General features: G+C 46.3%; 2 protein-coding genes across 12 annotated transcripts in view; one reads left to right on the top strand and one right to left on the bottom strand.

Annotated features, from left to right (window-relative positions):
- The window catches only part of ARVCF (ARVCF delta catenin family member), a 2,420,581-nt gene that overhangs the window by 1,541,523 nt on the left and 856,784 nt on the right, over positions 1-22,274 (bottom strand). The gene's annotated exons all lie outside the window — the stretch shown is intronic.
- The window catches only part of LOC138493083 (mucin-2-like), a 28,691-nt gene continuing 18,340 nt past the window's right edge, over positions 11,924-22,274 (top strand). The window contains exon 1 of the mRNA XM_069620301.1: positions 11,924-12,000. Within this exon, the coding sequence (XP_069476402.1) occupies positions 11,924-12,000 (77 nt within the window). The remainder of the gene's footprint in view (positions 12,001-22,274) is intronic.

The following is a 22,274-nucleotide window of genomic DNA, read 5'->3' as shown; positions in this document are numbered from 1 at the left end:
GTTGATGGAATAAGGTTGGGTTTGGGGAGCTATTGTGACATCATTCATTGGATTCCAGAATTATTCTTTGGCTGATGGTATAAGGTTGGGTTTGGGGGCTACTGTGACATCATTCACTGGATTCCAGAATTACTCTTTGGTTGATGGTATAAGGTTGGATTTGGGGAGCTACTGTGACATCATTTGTTGGATTCCAGAATGTCTCTTTGCTGATGTCAGTTTAGGTCTAGGGAGTTACTGTAATCTCATTCACTTGATTCCAGAATATATCCTTGGTGATGTCAGGTTGGGTTTGGGGAGATATGTTGACAATAGATTGCAGAATGTCAACTTAACTGGATTGCAGAATTTCTTTGGTTGATGGTGTCAGGTTGGATTTGGGGAGCTACTGTAAAATCATTCACTAGATTCCAGAATATCTTTTTGGTGATGTCAGGTTGGGATGGGAGTTACTGTGACAACATTCACTGGATTCCAGAATGTGTCTTTGCCAATGTCAGTTTGGCTTTGGGAAGCTACTCTAAAATCGTTCCCTGTATTCCAGAATGTCTCTGTGTTTGATGATGTTTTGAGAGTAGTTTTGAGAGCTACTATGACAATGTACACTGGATTCAAGACTGTCAAAATTCACTGGATTCAAGAATGTCTCTTTGGTTGATGGTCATAGGTTGGGTTTGGGGGCTACTGCGACCTCATTCATTGAATTTCAAGATGCCTCCTTGGTGATGTCAGGTTGGGATTGGGAGCTATTGTGGCAATATTCACTGGATTCCAGAATATCTATTTGGTGATGTCAGGTTGGGATGGGAAGTTACTGTGAAAACATTCACTATATTCCAGAGTGTCGGTTTAGTGATGTCAGGATGGGTTTGGGAGCTATTGCGACAACATTCACTGGATTTCGTAAATGTCTCCTTGGTGATGTCAGGTTGGGTTGGGTGAGCTATTGTGGCAATATTCACTGCATTCTAAAACGTTTCTTCGATGATGTCAGATTAGGTTTGAGGAGCTCCTGTGAAAACATTCACTGTATTCCACAATGTTTCTTTGGTGATGTCAGATTGGGTTTGGGGAGCTACATTGACAACATTCACTGGATTACAGAATGTTTCTTTGGTGATGTCACCTTTGATTTGTGGAGCTACTGTGACAGCATTTGCTGGATTCTAGAATATCAAAATTCACTGGATTCGAGAATGTCTCTTTGGTTGATGGTGTCTGATTGGGTTTGTAAAGCTACAGTGACAACATTCACTGCACTCCAGAATGTTTCTTTGGTGATGTCAGGTTAGGTTTGGAGAGCTACTGTGACATCATTTATTGGATTGCAAGATGTCTCTTTGGTGATGTCAGGTTGGGTTTGGGGAGCTCCTGTGACAACATCCACTGGATTCTAGAATGTCAAAATTAACTGGATTCCAGAATGTCTCTGGCGATATCAATTTGGTTTTGGGGAGCTACTGTAAACTCATTCACTGGAATTCATAATATCTATTTGATGGTAACAGGGTGGGTTTGGATAGCTACTGTTACAACATTTACTGGATTCCGGAATGTCTCTTTGGTGACGTCAGGTTGGGTTTGGGGAGCTACTGCGACAACATTTACGGGATTCCAGAATGTGTCTTTGGTGATGTCGGATTGGATTCAGGGAGCTATCGTGACAACATTCGCTGGATTCCATAATGTTTCTTTGGTGATTACAGGTTGGATTTGGAGAGTTACTGTGACACCATTTTCTGGATTCTGGAATGTCACATTTAACTTGGTTCCAGAATGTCTCTTTGGTTGACAGTGTCAGGTTGGGTTAGGGAGCTACTATGACAACATTCACTGGATTCCAGATGTCCCATTGGTGATGCCAGGTTCAGTTTGGGGAGCTACTGTGGCAACATTCACTGAATTCCAGAATGTTACTTTGGTAGTGTTAAATTGGGTTTGGTAGCTACTGTGACATCATTCACTACATTCCAGATTGTTTCTTTGTTGATGTCAGGTTGGATTTGGAGAGCTACTGTAACAACATTTACTGTATTCTAGAATGTCAAAATGTACTGGATTCCGTAATGTCTCTTTGGTGTATGGTGTCAGGTTGGGTTTGGGGAGTTACTGTGATAACATTCACTGGATTCTGGAATGTCTCTTTGGTGATGTCAGGTTGGCTTTGGGGAGCTACTGGGACAAAATTCACTGGATTCGGGAAGACTGGCTTGTTTGGTGATGTCAGATTGGGGCTGTGGAGCTACGTTGACCTCATTCATTGAATTTCAAGATGTCTCTTTGGTGATGTCGGATTGAGTTTGGGGAGCTACTGTAAAATCATTCACTGGATTCCATAATATCTATCTGATGATGCCAGGCTGGCATGTAGATTTACTGTGACAACATTCACTGTATTTTGGAATGTCTCGTTGGTGATGGCAGGTTGGATTTGAGGAGCTTCTGTGACAATATTTTCTGGATTGCGAAATGTTTCTTTCATGATGTTATATTGGGTGTGGGGAGCTACTATGACAACATTGGCTGGATTCTGGAATGTCTATTTAGTGATGTCCGGTCGTGTTTGGGGACCTACTGGGACAACATTTACTGGATTCTGGAATGTCTCTTAGGTGATGTCAGATTGGGTTTGTTGAGCTGCTGTGACATCATTCATTGGATTCCAAGATGTCTCTTTGGTGATGTCAGATTGAGTTTGGGAAGCTCCTGTTACAACATTCACTGGATTCTAGAATGTCAAACATTCACTGGATTCCCGCATGTCTCTTTGGCGATCTCAATTTGATTTTGTGGAGCTACTGTAAAATCATTCACTGTATTCCATTTTATCTGTCTGATGATGCCAGGTTGCGAAGGGGAGTTCCTGCGACAACATTCACTGGATTCCAGAGTATCTATTTGGTGATCTCAGGTTGGGTTTGGTGAGCTACTGAGACAAATTCAATGGATTTTTGAATGTCTCTTTGGTGATGTCAGGTTGGGTTTGAGGAACTACTGTGACAATATTCGCTGGATTCCAGAATGTTTCTTTGATGATGTTAGATTGGGTTTGGCAAGCTACTATGACAACATTTACTGGATTCCAGAATGTTTCTTTGGTGATGTCATGTTGGGTTGTGGATGTCATATGACATCATTCATTGGATTCAATAATGTCTCTTTGTTGATGTCAGATTGGATTCGGGGAGCTACTGTGACAACATTTGCTGGATTCCATGTTTATTTGGTGATGTCAGGTTGGATTTGGGGAGCTGCTGTGAGAACATTCGCTGGATTCTAAAATGGCAAAATTCACTGAATTCCAGAATTCCCTTTGGTTGATTGTGTCAGGTTGGGGTTGGGGTGATACTGTTGCAACATTCACTGGACTCCAGAATGTCTCTTTGGGGATGTCAGGTTATGTTTGGGGAGCTACTGTGACATCATTCTCTGGATTTCAAGATGTCTCTTTGGTGATGTCAGATTGGGTTTGGGATGCTCCTGTGACATAATTTATTGGATTCCAGAACGTCTCTTTGGTGATGTCAGGGTGTATTTGGGGAGCTACTGTCACAGCATTCACTGGATTCCAGAAAGTCTCTTTTTAGATGGCAGGTTGGTTTTGATGAGCAACTTTGGCATTCACCAGATTACAAAATGTCTCTTTGGTGATGTCAGGTTGGATTTCAGGAGCTACTGTGACAATATTCGCTGGATTGCAAAATGTTTCTTTGATGGTGTTAGATTGGGTGTGGGGAGCTACTATAAAAATATTTATTGTATTCCATAATGTCTCTTTGGTGATGTTAGATTGGGTTTGGGGAGCTACTGTGAAAACATTCACTGGATTCCATATTATCTATCTGATGATTCCAGGTTGGGATGGGGAGTTACTGCGACAACATTTACTGGATTCCAGAATGTTTCTTTGGTGATGTCATGTTGGGATGGGGATCATTCATTGGATTCAAGAATGTCTCTTTGACGATGTCAGATTGGATTCAGGGAGCTACTGTGACAACATTCGCTGGATTCCATAATGTTTCTTTGCTGATGTCAGGTTGAATTTGGGGAGCTGCTGTGACAACATTCACTGGATTCTAAAATGCCAAACTTCACTGAATTGCAGAATGTCCCTTTGGTTGATTGTGTCTGGTTGGGATTGGGGTGCTACTGTTACAACATTCACTGGATTCCGGAATGTATCTTTGGTGATGTCAGGTTGGGTTTTCGGAGCTCCGGTGACATAATTTATTGGATTCCAGACCTCTCTTTGGTGATGTCAGGGTGTATTTGGGGAGCTACTGTGACAGCATTCACTGGATTCCAGAAAGTCTCATTTTAGATGGCAGGTTGGTTTTGATGAGCAACTTTGGCATTCACTATATTGCAAAATGTCTCTTTGGTGATGTCAGATTGGGTTGAGGAGCTCCTGTGACATCATTCACTGGAACCAAGAATGTCTCTTTGTTCTATGGTGTCTGTTTGGATTTTGCAGCTGAAAACACAGGCACAAAAACAGTACAGCCCTCTACCTGGTATTTGCCAATAAAGACACTACACAGGGTGGATGGTGGTATGCCAAATGCAAGGTAACCCCGCTTTATTGTAAGTATGCAAAAGCTGGGGAGCAAACAAGATCAACAGCCAAGCTCTCTCTCTCATATCCTTCCATGTTCAAACAGAAAACACAGTTTATATAATGTAAATTAGTTATTCTGATGTCATCATAATCACTGAGCTATGAAAACCTATCTCTACTGCTCATTGGTCCTAATTGCTAAGCTACATATAGTATCTATATGTCCCACCCTACTGATTGGGTAACTCTCTATCTAAAGTCCCACCCATAAAACATCCCATACAATGTGCAAGCTCATCATGCTTGAATATTATTGGTATGCTCCAAATTAATTCTGCAGTGAAAAGTACATATGCTTATCGGTTAATATGCGGTCACACTCTCTGTTCACTTACGGCATGATGACATGTGTATGTAGATGGGAGGAAAAGATAAGCGTATTGTCTTTGTTCTTAATTAAATAAAGCAGCCCATGTTATCTCCGCCATGATGTCTCTGAGTTTCAAGGACTTTGGGCCTCATTCTGAGTAGGGCGGTAAGGGGTACTGGGCACCGGTAATGAGACTGGTGCCGGTAATCCCTTACCGCCCTACTACGAGGTCCCTTAGCGGGTCCCTTCCTTAATGCCTGGTCTGACCAGGTGTTATGAACGGGACCCGTTAAGGGACCTGGGCGCAAACAACAGGCTTGGCATTCGCTGGCCCATTATTTGCGCCCTCCCCATTCCCATTGAGCCCTATAGGGGCTATAGGGGCTCAATGGGAATGGGGAATGGTTTGGTGAATGGGGACTTACCGGTCCCACCAAGGTATGACCAGACCGGTAAGTTCCCATTGCACCAAACCGGACACGGTACCGCTATTGGTGGCAGTCATGGCGCAAATAGTGCCATGACCACCACCAACCTCGGAATGAGGCCCTTTGTTTTGCTCAAATTTCAGTTTTCGGCCCTCCCTGTCTTGCAAGAGTAAATGCGCTATTCTGTCCTTGACACATTATGAATAACTATTGTTATGAGTCATGCTGCTTCCACCATGTTAAGATTTCGTTGCAGCAATTACTTTGTCTTTTTAGTCGCACTTGCTTCTCTGTCATGCTAAGCCGATCGCTGAGACATTAATCTGTCAACTAGTTATGAAATGTCCTAGTCTGCTGTGTTGGTGTAACTGATTCACCTAAATGGTTGAACGCTCACTGCCCAGACAATGGCATCTTGTTCCGTTATGTAGACCTTCTCTCCGGTGTCCTCGGCTTTGACATTCCTTTGAGGCAGCTATGTCCAGCCACTGCAGCATTTTTCCTGAATTAAATGTATTTGTTTCAAATAGCATGCTTAGCTGTGAGGCCTCTTAAAGGTACATGACTTTTATTCTCCACTGTGCTTGTGCAGTTTAAAATGGCAACTGCTTGTCACATTTTATTCTCTGCAGGGCACATTTGCTTTGCTATGTACCGATTTCCTGGTGCATGCCTGTTGCATTATTTCCCTCCGTATGGGTACGCAGCAACCTTATCTACCTACAATGTTCTGCCCTACTTGTGTAGTGAGTCCCTATCTTGCGTACACGCCTTCCTGTCCCCTAATCTATTCTATTTTAAAACACACTCATTGTGCAGGCTAATGCCTTATCTGGTCTCTACTTGTGTAGCGCAAAATAACTATTCTTTGTGACAGCTGCATTTCCAGGAGAATTCAAAGTGCAGTTTCAAATGTGTCCTTTCTTATCTTATAATTTCGTTTCTTCTGAGGAAGGCTGGGGGCAGAGCTTGAACATGCTTTCTAGTCAATAATTTCCCCACTACACAACCTTTTATGACATCGTTCACTGGATTCCTGAATGTCTCTTTGTTTGAGGATATGTCTGGTTGGGATGTGTGTGCTGTTGTGACATGATTCTCTGCATTCCAGAATGTTTCTTTGTTTGGTCATGTCTAGGTGGGTTTTCAGTGCCGCTGTGAATCTTCCACTGGATTTCAGAAGGTATTTTTGGTTGATGATGAATGGATTAAGTTTTGGGATTGCTTATGGATTAACTGAATTTCAGAGTGTCTCGTTGTTTGAGCATGTCTGGGTGGGTTTTGAGAGCTACTGTGACTTCATTCACTGGATTCCAGAATATCTCTTTGGTTGATGATACCTGGTTGAGTTTTCCAACCTTTTATGTCTCCATTCACTGGATTCTAGGTTGTCTTCTTGGTTGTTGATGTCTGGTTGGGATTTCCTTGCTGATTTGACATCATTCAATACATTCCAGAATATCTCCTTGTTTGATGATGTCTGCTTGGGTTTTGGGTGCTGCTGTTACATCACTGACTGAATTCAAGATTATCTCTTTCATTTATTATTATTAGTATTATTATTATTCTGAGGGTATTTGTTGAACATGAATTAGTTCTTGTATGATCCAAGACGAAATTATTTGTATATATTGTGTAAAAGAAAATGTAAAGCAGTTTTTGATGTCTATTTCATGTGTATTGGGTTGTATTATTATGTGTTTTAAGGTTATGTATAAGCAATTAAAACACTATAATAAAACAATAACTACAAACAAATTATAATTCTGACGGTATTTGTTGGACATGGACAATCATAGGAGGAAGAACGCAGTGAGGGAAGCAGAAAGAGCCGAAAGAAAACGAGCAGGGCACTATCAGGGCAGGGTGGGCAATTGACAGCATGGGGAGGAAGACAGTGGGAAGCAGATCACTGAGTCTCAGGTAGGGTGGGGAGTGCAGGGTGGGTGGACCTAGGACTTCTGGTTGGATTTTGCGAGGTGCTGTGACATAATTCACTAACTTCGAGAATGTCTCCTTTTTTGATTATGTCTGGATGGGGTTTGTGTGCCATTGTGCCATCCTTCATTTGATTCCAGAATGTCTCCTTCCTTGAGGATGCTGGGTTGGGTTTTGAGACCATTTATGACATCATTAATTCACAAGATTTCAGAACGTCCCTTTTCCTATCACGTTTGGATGGGTTTTGAGAGCTACTGTGACATCATTCACTGGATTCCAGAATGTCTCTTTGGTTGATGTTACCTGGTTGAGTTTCCAATTTTCTGACATTGTTCTTTGGATTCCAGAATGTCGCTTTTGGTTGATAATAACTGGTTGAGTTTCGAGACATTGTTCTTTGGATTCCAAAATCTCGCTTTTGGTTGATGATACCTGGTTGCGTTTCGTGACATTTTCTGACATTGTTCTTTGGATTCCAGAATGTCGCTTTTGGTTGATAATAACTGGTTGCGTTTCGTGACATTTTCTGACATTGTTCTTTGGATTCCAGAATGTCGCTTTTGGTTGATAATAACTGGTTGCGTTTCGTGACATTTTCTGACATTGTTCTTTGGATTCCAGAATGTCGCTTTTGGTTGATAATAACTGGTTGCGTTTCGTGACATTTTCTGACATTGTTCTTTGGATTCCAGAATGTTGTTTTGGTTGATCATACCTGGTTGAGTTTCGAGACATTGTTCTTTGGATTCCAGAATGTCGCTTTGGTTGATCATACCTGGTTGAGTTTCGAGACATTGTTCTTTGGATTCCAGAATGTCGCTTTGGTTGACATGTCTGGTTGGGGTTTTAGATCTTTTACAACATCAATCAATTGATTCCAGAGTGTTTTCTTTGGTTGATAGTTTCTAGTTCGGTTTTGAGGGCTGATGTGACACCATTCATTGGGTTCAAGGATGTCTTTTTGGTTGATAATGCCTGGTTGAGCTTTGATACCTTTTGTGACATCATTAACTAAAATCTAGAATGTCTCTTTGGTTGATGACGCCTGGTTGGATTTTGAGTGCTGCTTTGACATTCTTCACTGGATTGTAGTATGTCACTTTGGTTTATAATGTAGGGTTGGGTCTTGCGACCTTTTATGACATCAATCACTGGATTCCAGAATGTCTCTTTGGTTGACAATGTCTAGTTGTGGTTTGAGCCATGTAGTGGCATCATTCACTAGATTATAGAGTGCCTCCCTGTTTGATGATGTCTGGTTCAGTTTTGAGTGGTGCTGTGACATCATTAACTATATTCCAGACTATGTCTTTGGTTTGTGATATCTAGTTGGGTTTTGAGTGCTGCAGTGGTATCATTCAATGTATAGCAAAGTGTCTCCTTGTTTGATGATCGCTGCTTGGGTTTTGAGTGCTGCTGTGACATTGTTCACTGGACTGCAGAATGTCTCTTTGGTTGATGACGTTGGTTGAGTTTTGAGACTGTTTATGGCATAAGTTAATAGATTCCAGAGTGTCTCTTTGGTTGCTGATGGGTGCTTGGGTTCTGAGTGCTGCTATGACATCAGTCACTGGATTACAGAATGTCTATTTGGTTGACATGTCTGGTAGCTGTTTCCGACCTTTTATGACATCATTCACTGGATTCCAGAAAGCCTCTTTGATTGTTGATATCTATTTGGATTTTAACAGCTACTCTGATATCATTTACCAAATTGTCACTTGGCCAAGATCATTGGGGTCTGTACCAGTGGATGCCCACTTGTGAGTATTGAAATCATCAAAACCCAGTAATGTGCCTGAAGTATTTGCCTTTTAACCTTTAAGGTAAGAACACTGATTAACTACCCCCTCCATTACTCACCTGATGCTGCTCGCCCTGCTTCCACCAATGACTTTTTCTCAAAAAATGTCTGAAATGTCACTAGAGTTGCAACTGCTGAGTCACAACGGTGAACCTATCCCCTGTTGCCACCCTCCTTCTAAAGAGAAGCAGTATGAGAGGAGGCTCAGGCACCCCCATGAAAGGATTGATGCCATAACTCCATCAATCTCTGGGCTGCCAAAGATTGATGCCATATCTCCATCACTCTCTGGGCTGCCAAAGATTGATGCAATATCTCCATCACTCTCTGGGCTGCCAAAGATTGATGCCATAACTCCATCAATCTCTGGGCTGCCAAAGATTGCTGCCATATCTCCATCACTCTCTGGGCTGTCAAAGATTGATGCAATATCTCCATCACTCTCTGGGCTGCCAAAGATTGATGCCATAACTCCATCAATCTCTGGGCTGCCAAAGATTGATGCCATAACTCCATCAATCTCTGGGCTGCCAAAGATTGATGCCATAACTCCATCAATCTCTTGGCTGCCAGACAGTCTGCACCTCCTGCTTATGACCTGGTCGCAGCTGCCTGCTCCCTTCTTTGTCACTGATTTCTGAAGTAGAGCTGCTGGCATCGATGTAGAACATGGAAGCTTCCTCTTAGCAGGTAGGACCCTGCCCAACAATACTCTGACCTTTGCGCCAGTCTTAACATCTCAGCATAACGTCTCCATGGCATCTCATCACAGGCTCTGAAACAAAGCTTGCATCCAGGGACGACATTTCACAAAAACGTCAGGGGAAGCGGAAGTGACATCACACGGCCCTTGACCTCTGATGATATCACAGGAAGTGATGTCATGTTACCCAGCCCGCAAGTGACATCACGAGAAGTGATGGTACACGACCTTCAGATGTGTCTAAAACCTGTGTTTTGTAGGAAAGGAAGAACGCATCGTCGAGGTAAGTTATGTTCTATTAATGTCCTTGCTCTGCCACGCTCACAAGGTACTTAACTCAAACAGTATGTGATGGTTAGGGACACGAAGACCAACACTGAAAGAGGAAGAACACATGGGCTTCCCCACATCCATCAAATCGTCCCTCGCACTGTTCACCCCAATGGTTCATCCCAGAAACACAGAGCTCCCACATTCCATAAGAGCTATGACCTCACCACACACTACGCTCCACACCAAGCTCATTACAACACTTCTCCCTCCCTTGAACTGACACAACACTAAAACGAAATGGGAACTGTGACCAGCACTGTTAAAACTCCGACATGCACACAGACACACACCAGACCCCTTCTACAGAGCGGCCAACACTGTCAAAGAAAACCCAACACAGGAAAAACACAAGGGAAAACCTTCTACCAGGCCAACCAGACCAACAAAATGCTAGGAGAAGCCTGCAATACTTCACACCTACCCTCACACTACTCACCACACACACTCCAAAAGAGAACGCCCAGCGATGTGGAAAAGGACAGCTCCTCTCACACTCTCACACTTCGGCCGAACACACGAGAATGGAAACAAAAAAACTGCACTACCACCTGTCCCAAGTTGCCCCTTGGGACCTCAGGCCTGCCACACCCAAGCGCACCAATGTTCAGAGAACATCCACAATACTAACAATCCAAACCAACAATGCACCAACTCCAGAGGACTGCCCCCAAAGCCTCAGACCTGCCACGTCCGAGCACAAACAGCTCAACTGCGAGCAAACTACACCACACGCCCGAAAATTTGCCGAAGGTCCCATAAAGCAACTCCTGACCAAACCATCCATAACTGTCACAAAGCCCTACAAACTCACAAGCATCTAACCCCGCAGATGAATGCCACCACCCAAACAACGCAACTACTCCCAAATATATCACCCACCTTACATTCCTTCGAAGGTGGGCAACTGGGAAACATCACTAGGGCAGAAAACCTTGAAGACCCGAGAACACACCTCGCCTGGGCACCACACGATCATTGTCCTTAGCAAACAGGCACCCACTACCCAACGATAAAGTCACCAGAAAACGCTGGGGCGCCTTGACTTGGAACTATTCGATCAATGAAAACCCCCACAAACTCCTCAACACTGACCCCTCCAACACCACAGGGTATAACTCCCTTAACACTGGAACAAGGTGAAACACCAGCCCGTGCCCAATCCTCTCCGAAACAAAGTCACTGAAAAGCTTGCTCAGCACCACACAACACCAATACACAACAGCAACCCCACACCACGGTGTACACCAAAGGGTCAAACTCCTCAACGTTGGAACAAGGTGACACACTACCTTGCAGAATACCCTACAACTCCTACCCCTACACAACGGGGTACATCCACCAAACCTCAAAAAGCGCACACAACCCTAAAACGTCAGCATGCAAGAGCAGCCCTTTCATGCGGCCCTTAATATGCATGCAAATCATTGCGATGCTCCACACTATACCACAGTGCACTAATACAACGTACACTCTGTATGCACACACGCTGCACCACTTGCCTCTGTATACCTCATCACAAAACATTGGACACGTGAGCACCCATGTCCATAATGGATGTGCTACAAACTTCCCCCAATGTCTAGGAACTCCAAATACAAAGCTGGTACATATGTACAGACCGCCAGTGCTTTAAGTGGGCCGGGGCATGCCAGAGCCGGGCACCAGCAGTCTCCAAAAAGTGGGGCTGAGCCAGAGCCCTCCCGATGCCCCTCAGTCCCACCGCAACATTGGCGGGACACATTAGACAGCCGCGGCCGTAGCCGCGACGGGAGATGCGCCCGCCATGAAGTCATTCGAGCTGACAGAAGTGGCACCCAGCCACAGCGACGCTATAACTGACTGCCACTTCCGTCAGTCATAGTAACTGCTTCTGGTGACCCCTCGCGGGAGGATGCGTCTTTAACCCTCAGCGAAACTGAGGATTCCTCGACATATTTCGAGGTTTATAAAAGATGGCTTGAATTGTGTACTTTTCAAGCCATCTTTTATAAACCCCGAAATGTTTAAAAAGATGGCCTGAAAACTACGCAAACCATAAGGTATGCACACAAATATATAGAAATGTTATACATTTGTACTTTGCAAGCCATCTTTTATGAACATAGAAGATGTGTAACATATTTCTATGTTTATAAAAGATGGCTTGCAAAGTACACAAACCATAGTCAGGTGGGCACACAAATATATAACATTTATATATTTTTGTGTGCATACCTTACGGTTTGCATGCTTTTTTAGGCCATGCCCCTCCCACAAACCACACTCCCCAAATGAGACCCCCCCCTCGATTTCTTACCCCACTTAAAGCCCTACCGACCCCCCTCCCACGTATCCGAAACATATGAGTCCAGGCAGTTGGAGCTCAACTTGAAAACTTGAGGCGAACATCTTTACGGTGCACAAAATGTCACCCCAGGTAAACTGTGCACCCCCCAACCACATGTCCTAATATGGATGGGACAGCGCAATTTAGCGCTTACCCCCTTGCAACACCACCACCTCACAGACTAACGCTCCCTCCACAATCCCTATCAACAACGCTTTCCCCAATACATGAACCTTATTGTACTACCCTGGGAAAACTAAGGGAAACGGAGGTCACAACAAACACACCACAGGATACGAACAACAGCCTTAGCACAACACACCACTACACCAATCCGGGAAAGGCAACCTAAACCCTTAAAAACGTGGGCCACGAACACCACAATCATAATGAAAACAGGCCCAGACACACCTACCGCTAACGTACCCCTCACCAGGATCACGGTCCACTGGATCCGTGAAATTCGCTAGAACCCTATCCAGGAGGCCAAACATACTCGGGAGATACTCGCTCTCCGAGGACTGCCCCACACTCGCAGGGCAACCGATGCTACATCCACTGTGCACAGTCCTAATCGCCACGCTCTCCGGATGCGCTTCTCCCACTTCTGCGGTGCAGCCAAAACCACGCAGATCACCGTTGCACCCTTCCAAGTCACTTTGTGCGGAGGAAAACCCATTTTCATCTCTTCTTACACACCTCCCAGGAGACGGCACTTCCAGGACACCGTGTGCGGGACATGAACCGTGGGCGCACCAGCGGCCATCCACGTTGATACCCAATGCATTGCACACCGGTGATGTCACCATTAGCTCGGAGGGCATCTCGACCAGAACTTCTCCACTCAGCCCAGACCGTCTATCGGGCGGTCCCAACATCCCTGCTCTCTCCTCGGCGGAACACTCAGTCCGGCACTCGCTCACTTCCCGGTGAGCCGCCCTGCTACCAAGGGAAGAACGGGGCACCCAGCGGCGGAGACTAGCATGCCACACTCCGCCTTGTCCAGAGGCTCCTCCAGTGGAAGGAGGGATGCACCTCCTCTCTACTTCCCTGTCCCGTGAACGCTGGAACCCTCCATCACCACCTACAACCCAGGTACGCTACACATTACCGCAATCTGGCACCACAGAAGGAGTTGAAAAAATGGAACAATGGGGACCCCCTCAACCGCTACTTGCTGGCCTGTGCTCGCCAGAGTGCAGACACAACCACTGTCTTCAGCACGGCCGCGGCCTCTCCGGATCGTGGTGCCGTGCTGGGTGTGGGGAAAGTTGGCCGGGGGCAGTGTCCTCCACTTGCTGCATCCCCGCCAGCAGCGCTGGATCAGAAGGCCGGGATCCTCCTACCATCCCATCCTCATCGCCAGTATAGGAAAGGAACAACACATCACAGAGGTAGGATTCCACCCCTCCCCCAGTGCCAAGGCCTTTTTTGGTGATTTCAGTATTTCACCATGCAAAGCCTTCTAACATTTTTCCCTGTCCTTGGTCTGCCAGGCTCACAGGGTACTCAAAGCACAGGGATGGTTTTGGACAAGAAGACCAAAACTGGAAGAGGAAGAACGCTGGGCTTCCGCACACCCATCAAACCGTACCTCTCACTGTTCACCCCAACGGTTCATCCCAGAACCACAGGGCTCCCACATTCCATACCAGCTATGACCTCACAACACTCTACGCTCCACACCAAGCTCATTACAACATGTTTCCACCCAGAACATTCAAACTCACAATATCACATTCATACCCATTCACTCACCAGTCACTCACACCTTCCCTCACATCCACTCTCACTGCATTCTCCACACAGGCACACACCCACCCACGCAGAACATTCACACACACACTATCCCATTCATACCCATTCACCCACCAGACACTCACTCATACACCTTCTCTCACATCCACTCTCACTGCATTATCCACAAATGCACACACCCACCCACTCAGAAAATCCAACACACACTATCACACTCATACCCATTCACCCACCACACCAGTCACTCACTCATACACCTTCTCTTACATCCACTCTCACTGCCTTCTCCACACAGGCACACACCCACCCACTCAGAAAATCCAACACACACTATCACACTAATACCCATTCACTCACCAGTCACTCACTCATACACCTTCTCTCACATCCACTCTCACTGTATTCTCCATACAGGAACACACCCACCCACGCAGAAAATCCAACACACACTATCACACTCATACCCATTCACTCACCAGTCACTCACTCATACACCTTCTCTCACATCCACTCTCACTGCATTCTCCACACAGGCACACACCCACCCACTCAGAAAATCCAACACACACTATCACACTAATACCCATTCACTCACCAGTCACTCACTCATACACCTTCTCTCACATCCACTCTCACTGTATTCTCCATACAGGAACACACCCACCCACGCAGAAAATCCAACACACACTATCACACTCATACCCATTCACCCACCACACCAGTCACTCACACATACACCTTCTCTTACATCCACTCTCACTGCATTCTCCATACAGGCACACACCCACCCACTCAGAAAATCCAACACACACTATCACACTAATACCCATTCACTCACCAGTCACTCACTCATACACCTTCTCTCACATCCACTCTCACTGTATTCTCCATACAGGAACACACCCACCCACTCAGAAAATCCAACACACACTATCACACTCAGACCCTTTCACTCACCAGTCACTCACTCATACACCCTCTCTCACATCCACTCTCACTGTATTCTCCATACAGGAACACACCCACCCACTCAGAAAATCCAACACACACTATCACACTCAGACCCTTTCACCCACCAGATACTCACTCATACACCTTCTCTCACATCCGCTCTCACTGCATTCTCCACACAGGCACACACCCACCCACTCAGAAAATCCAACACACACTATCACACTAATACCCTTTCACCCACCAGATACTCACTCATACACCTTCTCTCACATCCGCTCTCACTGCATTCTCCACACAGGCACACACCCACCCACTCAGAAAATCCAACACACACTATCACACTCGGACCCTTTCACCCACCACACCAGTCACTCACTCATACACCTTCTCTCACATCCACTCTCACTGTATTCTCCATACAGGAACACACCCACCCACTCAGAAAATCCAACACACACTATCACACTCAGACCCTTTCACCCACCAGATACTCACTCATACACCTTCTCTCACATCCGCTCTCACTGCATTCTCCACACAGGCACACACCCACCCACTCAGAAAATCCAACACACACTATCACACTAATACCCTTTCACCCACCAGTTACTCACTCATACACCTTCTCTCACATCCGCTCTCACTGCATTCTCCACACAGGCACACACCCACCCACTCAGAAAATCCAACACACACTATCACACTCAGACCCTTTCACCCACCAGATACTCACTCATACACCTTCTCTCACATCCGCTCTCACTGCATTCTCCACACAGGCACACACCCACCCACTCAGAAAATCCAACACACACTATCACACTCAGACCCTTTCACCCACCAGATACTCACTCATACACCTTCTCTCACATCCGCTCTCACTGCATTCTCCACACAGGCACACACCCACCCACTCAGAAAATCCAACACGCACTATCACACTCAGACCTTTTCACCCACCAGTCACTCACTCAGACACCTTCTCTCACATCCACTCTCACTGTATTCTCCATACAGGAACACACCCACCCACTCAGAAAATCCAACACACACTATCACACTCAGACCCTTTCACCCACCAGATACTCACTCATACACCTTCTCTCACATCCGCTCTCACTGCATTCTCCACACAGGAACACACCCACCCACTCAGAAAATACAACACACACTATCACACTCAGACCCTTTCACCCACCAGATACTCACTCATACACCTTCTCTCACATCCACTCTCACTGCATTCTCCACACAGGCACACACCCACCCACTCAGAAAATCCAACACACACTATCACACTCAGACCCTTTCACCCACCAGATACTCACTCATACACCTTCTCTCACATCCGCTCTCACTGCATTCTCCACACAGGCACACACCCACCCACTCAGAAAATCCAACACGCACTATCACACTCAGACCTTTTCACCCACCAGTCACTCACTCATACACCTTCTCTCACATCCACTCTCACTGCATTCTCCACACAGGCACACACCCACCCACTCAGAAAATCCAACACACACTATCACACTCAGACCCTTTCACCCACCAGATACTCACTCAGACACCTTCTCTCACATCCACTCTCACTGTATTCTCCACACAGGCACACACCCACCCACTCAGAAAATCCAACACACACTATCACACTCAGACCCTTTCACCCACCAGTCACTCACTCAGACACCTTCTCTCACATCCACTCTCACTGCATTCTCCACACAGGCACACACCCACCCACTCAGAAAATCCAACACACACTATCACACTCAGACCCTTTCACCCACCAGTCACTCACTCAGACACCTTCTCTCACATCCACTCTCACTGTATTCTCCATACAGGAACACACCCACCCACTCAGAAAATCCAACACACACTATCACACTCAGACCCTTTCACCCACCAGTCACTCACTCATACACCTTCTCTCACATCCGCTCTCACTGTATTCTCCATACAGGAACACACCCACCCACGCAGAAAATCCAACACACACTATCACACTCGGACCCTTTCACCCACCAGATACTCACTCATACACCTTCTCTCACATCCGCTCTCACTGCATTCTCCACACAGGCACACACCCACCCACTCAGAAAATCCAACACACACTATCACACTCGGACCCTTTCACCCACCAGATACTCACTCATACACCTTCTCTCACATCCGCTCTCACTGCATTCTCCACACAGGCACACACCCACCCACTCAGAAAATCCAACACACACTATCACACTCAGACCCTTTCACCCACCAGTCACTCACTCAGACACCTTCTCTCACATCCACTCTCACTGTATTCTCCATACAGGAACACACCCACCCACTCAGAAAATCCAACACACACTATCACACTCAGACCCTTTCACCCACCAGTTACTCACTCATACACCTTCTCTCACATCCGCTCTCACTGTATTCTCCATACAGGAACACACCCACCCACGCAGAAAATCCAACACACACTATCACACTCGGACCCTTTCACCCACCAGATACTCACTCATACACCTTCTCTCACATCCGCTCTCACTGCATTCTCCACACAGGCACACACCCACCCACTCAGAAAATCCAACACACACTATCACACTCATACCCATTCACCCACCACACCAGTCACTCACTCATACACCTTCTCTCACATCCACTCTCACTGCATTCTCCATACAGGAACACACCCACCCACTCAGAAAATCCAACACACACTATCACACTCAGACCCTTTCACCCACCAGATACTCGCTCATACACCTTCTCTCACATCCGCTCTCACTGCATTCTCCACACAGGCACACACCCACCCACTCAGAAAATCCAACACACACTATCACACTCAGACCCTTTCACCCACCAGTCACTCACTCATACACCTTCTCTCACACCCACTCTCACTGCATTCTCCACACAGGCACACACCCACCCACTCAGAAAATCCAACACACACTATCACACTCAGACCCTTTCACCCACCAGTCACTCACTCAGACACCTTCTCTCACATCCACTCTCACTGTATTCTCCATACAGGAACACACCCACCCACTCAGAAAATCCAACACACACTATCACACTCAGACCCTTTCACCCACCAGATACTCACTCATACACCTTCTCTCACATCCGCTCTCACTGCATTCTCCACACAGGCACACACCCACCCACTCAGAAAATCCAACACACACTATCACACTCAGACCCTTTCACCCACCAGTCACTCACTCATACACCTTCTCTCACATCCACTCTCACTGCATTCTCCACACAGGCACACACCCACCCACTCAGAAAATCCAACACACACTATCACACTAATACCCTTTCACCCACCAGTCACTCACTCAGACACCTTCTCTCACATCCACTCTCACTGTATTCTCCATACAGGAACACACCCACCCACTCAGAAAATCCAACACACACTATCACACTCAGACCCTTTCACCCACCAGATACTCACTCATACACCTTCTCTCACATCCGCTCTCACTGCATTCTCCACACAGGCACACACCCACCCACTCAGAAAATCCAACACACACTATCACACTCAGACCCTTTCACCCACCAGTCACTCACTCATACACCTTCTCTCACATCCACTCTCACTGCATTCTCCACACAGGCACACACCCACCCACTCAGAAAATCCAACACACACTATCACACTCAGACCCTTTCACCCACCAGTCACTCACTCAGACACCTTCTCTCACATCCACTCTCACTGTATTCTCCATACAGGAACACACCCACCCACGCAGAAAATCCAACACACACTATCACACTCATACCCATTCACCCACCAGTTACTCACTCATACACCTTCTCTCACATCCACTCTCACTGCATTCTCCACACAGGCACACACCCACCCACTCAGAAAATCCAACACACACTATCACACTCATACCCATTCACCCACCAGTTACTCACTCATACACCTTCTCTCACATCCACTCTCACTGCATTCTCCACACAGGCACACACCCACCCACTCAGAAAATCCAACACACACTATCACACTCAGACCCTTTCACCCACCAGTCACTCACTCATACACCTTCTCTCACATCCACTCTCACTGCATTCTCCACACAGGAACACACCCACCCACTCAGAAAATCCAACACACACTATCACACTCAGACCCTTTCACCCACCAGATACTCACTCATACACCTTCTCTCACATCCACTCTCACTGCATTCTCCACACAGGCACACACCCACCCACTCAGAAAATCCAACACACACTATCACACTCAGACCCTTTCACCCACCAGATACTCACTCATACACCTTCTCTCACATCCACTCTCACTGCATTCTCCACACAGGCACACACCCACCCACTCAGAAAATCCAACACACACTATCACATTTCCTCTCATTCACCCAGCACTCACCAACCCATAGCACATACATATACCTGACACACACTTCACACATACAAAATACACATCACATTTTTTTAAAGCCTTCTTAGCTGTTTTTCCCACTTCCGCCCGTCACTCCCGTCAACCCTCGGCTCCTCCGTGCTGCTCACAAATAGGAACCAGGAAGCTGGGATGGCTTCCTGATCCCTGTATATGAGCCGTGAGGAAGTCGGAGGAGAAGGGGTTGGAGCTGAATGTGGCATGTGACACGTGCCACATGTCATGGTCAGCTCACCCTACTGAGTGCTTCCTTCTCAAGCTGTAAACCCCGGCCCAGCCTTCACCCTGATGGGTGAGGACTGGGCTGGGGCCCTCCCAGACCTGGTGTGGCAGGGCTCCCGCTACTCCAGTGCCCAGGAGCTTCCATTTTTTTTATTTTTATTTTAAGACAGGGGTAGCAAGGGAGAACACAGGGGTCCCGACAGTGACTTCTGGTGACCCCCAAATGAGATCTCTGCTTGCATCTTGCCTCAATGCTGAACCCAATATTTCATCTAACGTCCTATTGGCAACACTCCTTTGATCAGCAAAATCCTTGAAAGGGCGGCTACAAGTAAACTTGGATGTGTCTCAGAGGCATAGCCTACAACGTGATCACCAATCAGGCTCCAGGCTAGTCTGAAGCACAGAAACTGCACGTCTATTCAAGAGTGATGAGATGGTGATGTCTCTGGATGACAACCACCCTGCCATCCTTCTTGACCTATCGGCTGCATTTGACATGTTAACCACATGACCCTGGTTCACCACTTCATTTGGCACTGCACGTTCATCTGTCTGTTCAATCTCATCCTTCCTCGACAACGGGGACAAACCAGATCACATCCAGCCGCCAACTCTGCTCTAAACGCATGCTTCAACGATGTGGAGTCCCTCAAGGTTCCACCCTGCCTCCATGGCTTTTCAACACCTCCCTGAATCTTCTGCCTGACTGAATCTCCCTGTTACCACCATTTCTCAAACGTGGCTTCCCGCCTGCGTGGATGCGTATCACCATAGCATCATGTCTCCGGCGGCCCTGCTCCGGGTTCGAGACTGTGGGATCATAACAACTTGAAGGCAGAGATCATTGACTTTGTCAACTCAGTCCCTTCAGCTCTTTCCTTTGCCTGGTCCCCTGATCGGAGGGACCCGCCTTCCCTCACCACATCTGCCATAAACCTTGAAGTGCTTTTTGACAACTTATTTTCCTTTCCACTTCCTATCAAAGGACTCACACGAAAATCTAATTTCCAACTACAAGGCACATCCTCCTGCTCCTTAATAGGTCACACACATTCCAAGTCACATCTGCTTTAGTGCTGTCTCATCTTGACTATTGCAATTGTCTCCTAGCCAACCTCCCTCAGCAAGAACACGTGATGCAATACAAAGCAGCTGGGCTCACACCAGACCTTTAATCCATAGAGCACAACACACCCGCTCTCCAGCCTACACACTGGCTCCCATTCAGAGCCCTCGTAGTTTCAAAATCTCATGCCTTATTTACAAAAATACACTGACCTGCTAGGCATTTGAGATTCTCTGGTTCTAAAGCGTTAGTGTCTGCACCCTTTAGAAACAAGCATTGGCAACGCCAACAGTTTTGGCTTTTGTGTAGGCATGGGAAAGCCACTTGCCAGGCACAGCCATAGTGGAATTAACTGGCCATTGATGCTGGCAGGTGCAAAATGATGCGAGTACCTGGGCATCTAATAGCAGTGTCCTGAAAATGTGTAATATTTATACACAAGCCAATACTGTTGGTTCCGCCAATGCTAGTTTTTAACTGGACTTAAGTGAAGGGCGCGCAGAGTACTTTTAAATCGAGTGGCTGAAGGCAGACCTGGCTAAGACATTATTATTACACAAGTAGGGAGACTTACAACTCCAATTAAGTCATTAACTCTCAGAAGACTGCATTGAAAAAAACACTGGCAGGCACTTTAAGTGCAACGTTTGATGGTAAGGCTTGATTAAAGCGAGCTCTAAGAGTTCCAATGAGGATGTGTTTTGGGCAGGAACTGGGTGGGAATGGACATAACATAGTCATGGGCAGTCAAAGGGTGGGCAAATAACCAAACAACACCTACAGACTGTGTGTCCCTTCTCATACACCATTCCTCCCTATAGGTACTATAATGCAATAGTTTTGGCTTATAGGTGACACCTAATAGCCCAAACTAAAAAGTAACTAGGCGGCAGAGGACTGGATGCCCTGGGATCCTAACACTGGAACCACCTGCCAACAGACATCAGTGGAAAGGGGTAGCACCCCCACTTCCCCAGAACACATAAGACTTCCTTGTGGGCTGATTCCAACGCATTCTTTCCCCTGCCGGCTTCCTTCTTTGTTCGTGGACCGTGTGGCCTCCTTCGCTTTGTGCTGCACTTTTGTAATACTAAGCACTTCTCCCATTCCTTCCATCTACACTTAACTGATCCGAATGCTCCCAGACGACTGTGAACAATTGGGTTCCTTTCCCCCAAACCCTTCTCCATGAAACAGCAATGCCTGTGGCTGGCACCATTTAAATGACAAACAAACAAATAAATAAATAAGTGGCTTACCAGACACTTTTTTACTACCAAAAAAATAAATAAATATACTCTCCACCAAATAAAACAGAGGGTAAAAATACTTCCAACAAAAACTATGAAATG

This window comes from Ambystoma mexicanum, chromosome 10 (assembly GCF_040938575.1).
Source record: "Ambystoma mexicanum isolate Mex_15411 chromosome 10, UKY_AmexF1_1, whole genome shotgun sequence".
NCBI classification, from domain to species: domain Eukaryota; kingdom Metazoa; phylum Chordata; class Amphibia; order Caudata; family Ambystomatidae; genus Ambystoma; species Ambystoma mexicanum.
This window is presented reverse-complemented; position numbering and strand designations above follow the sequence as displayed.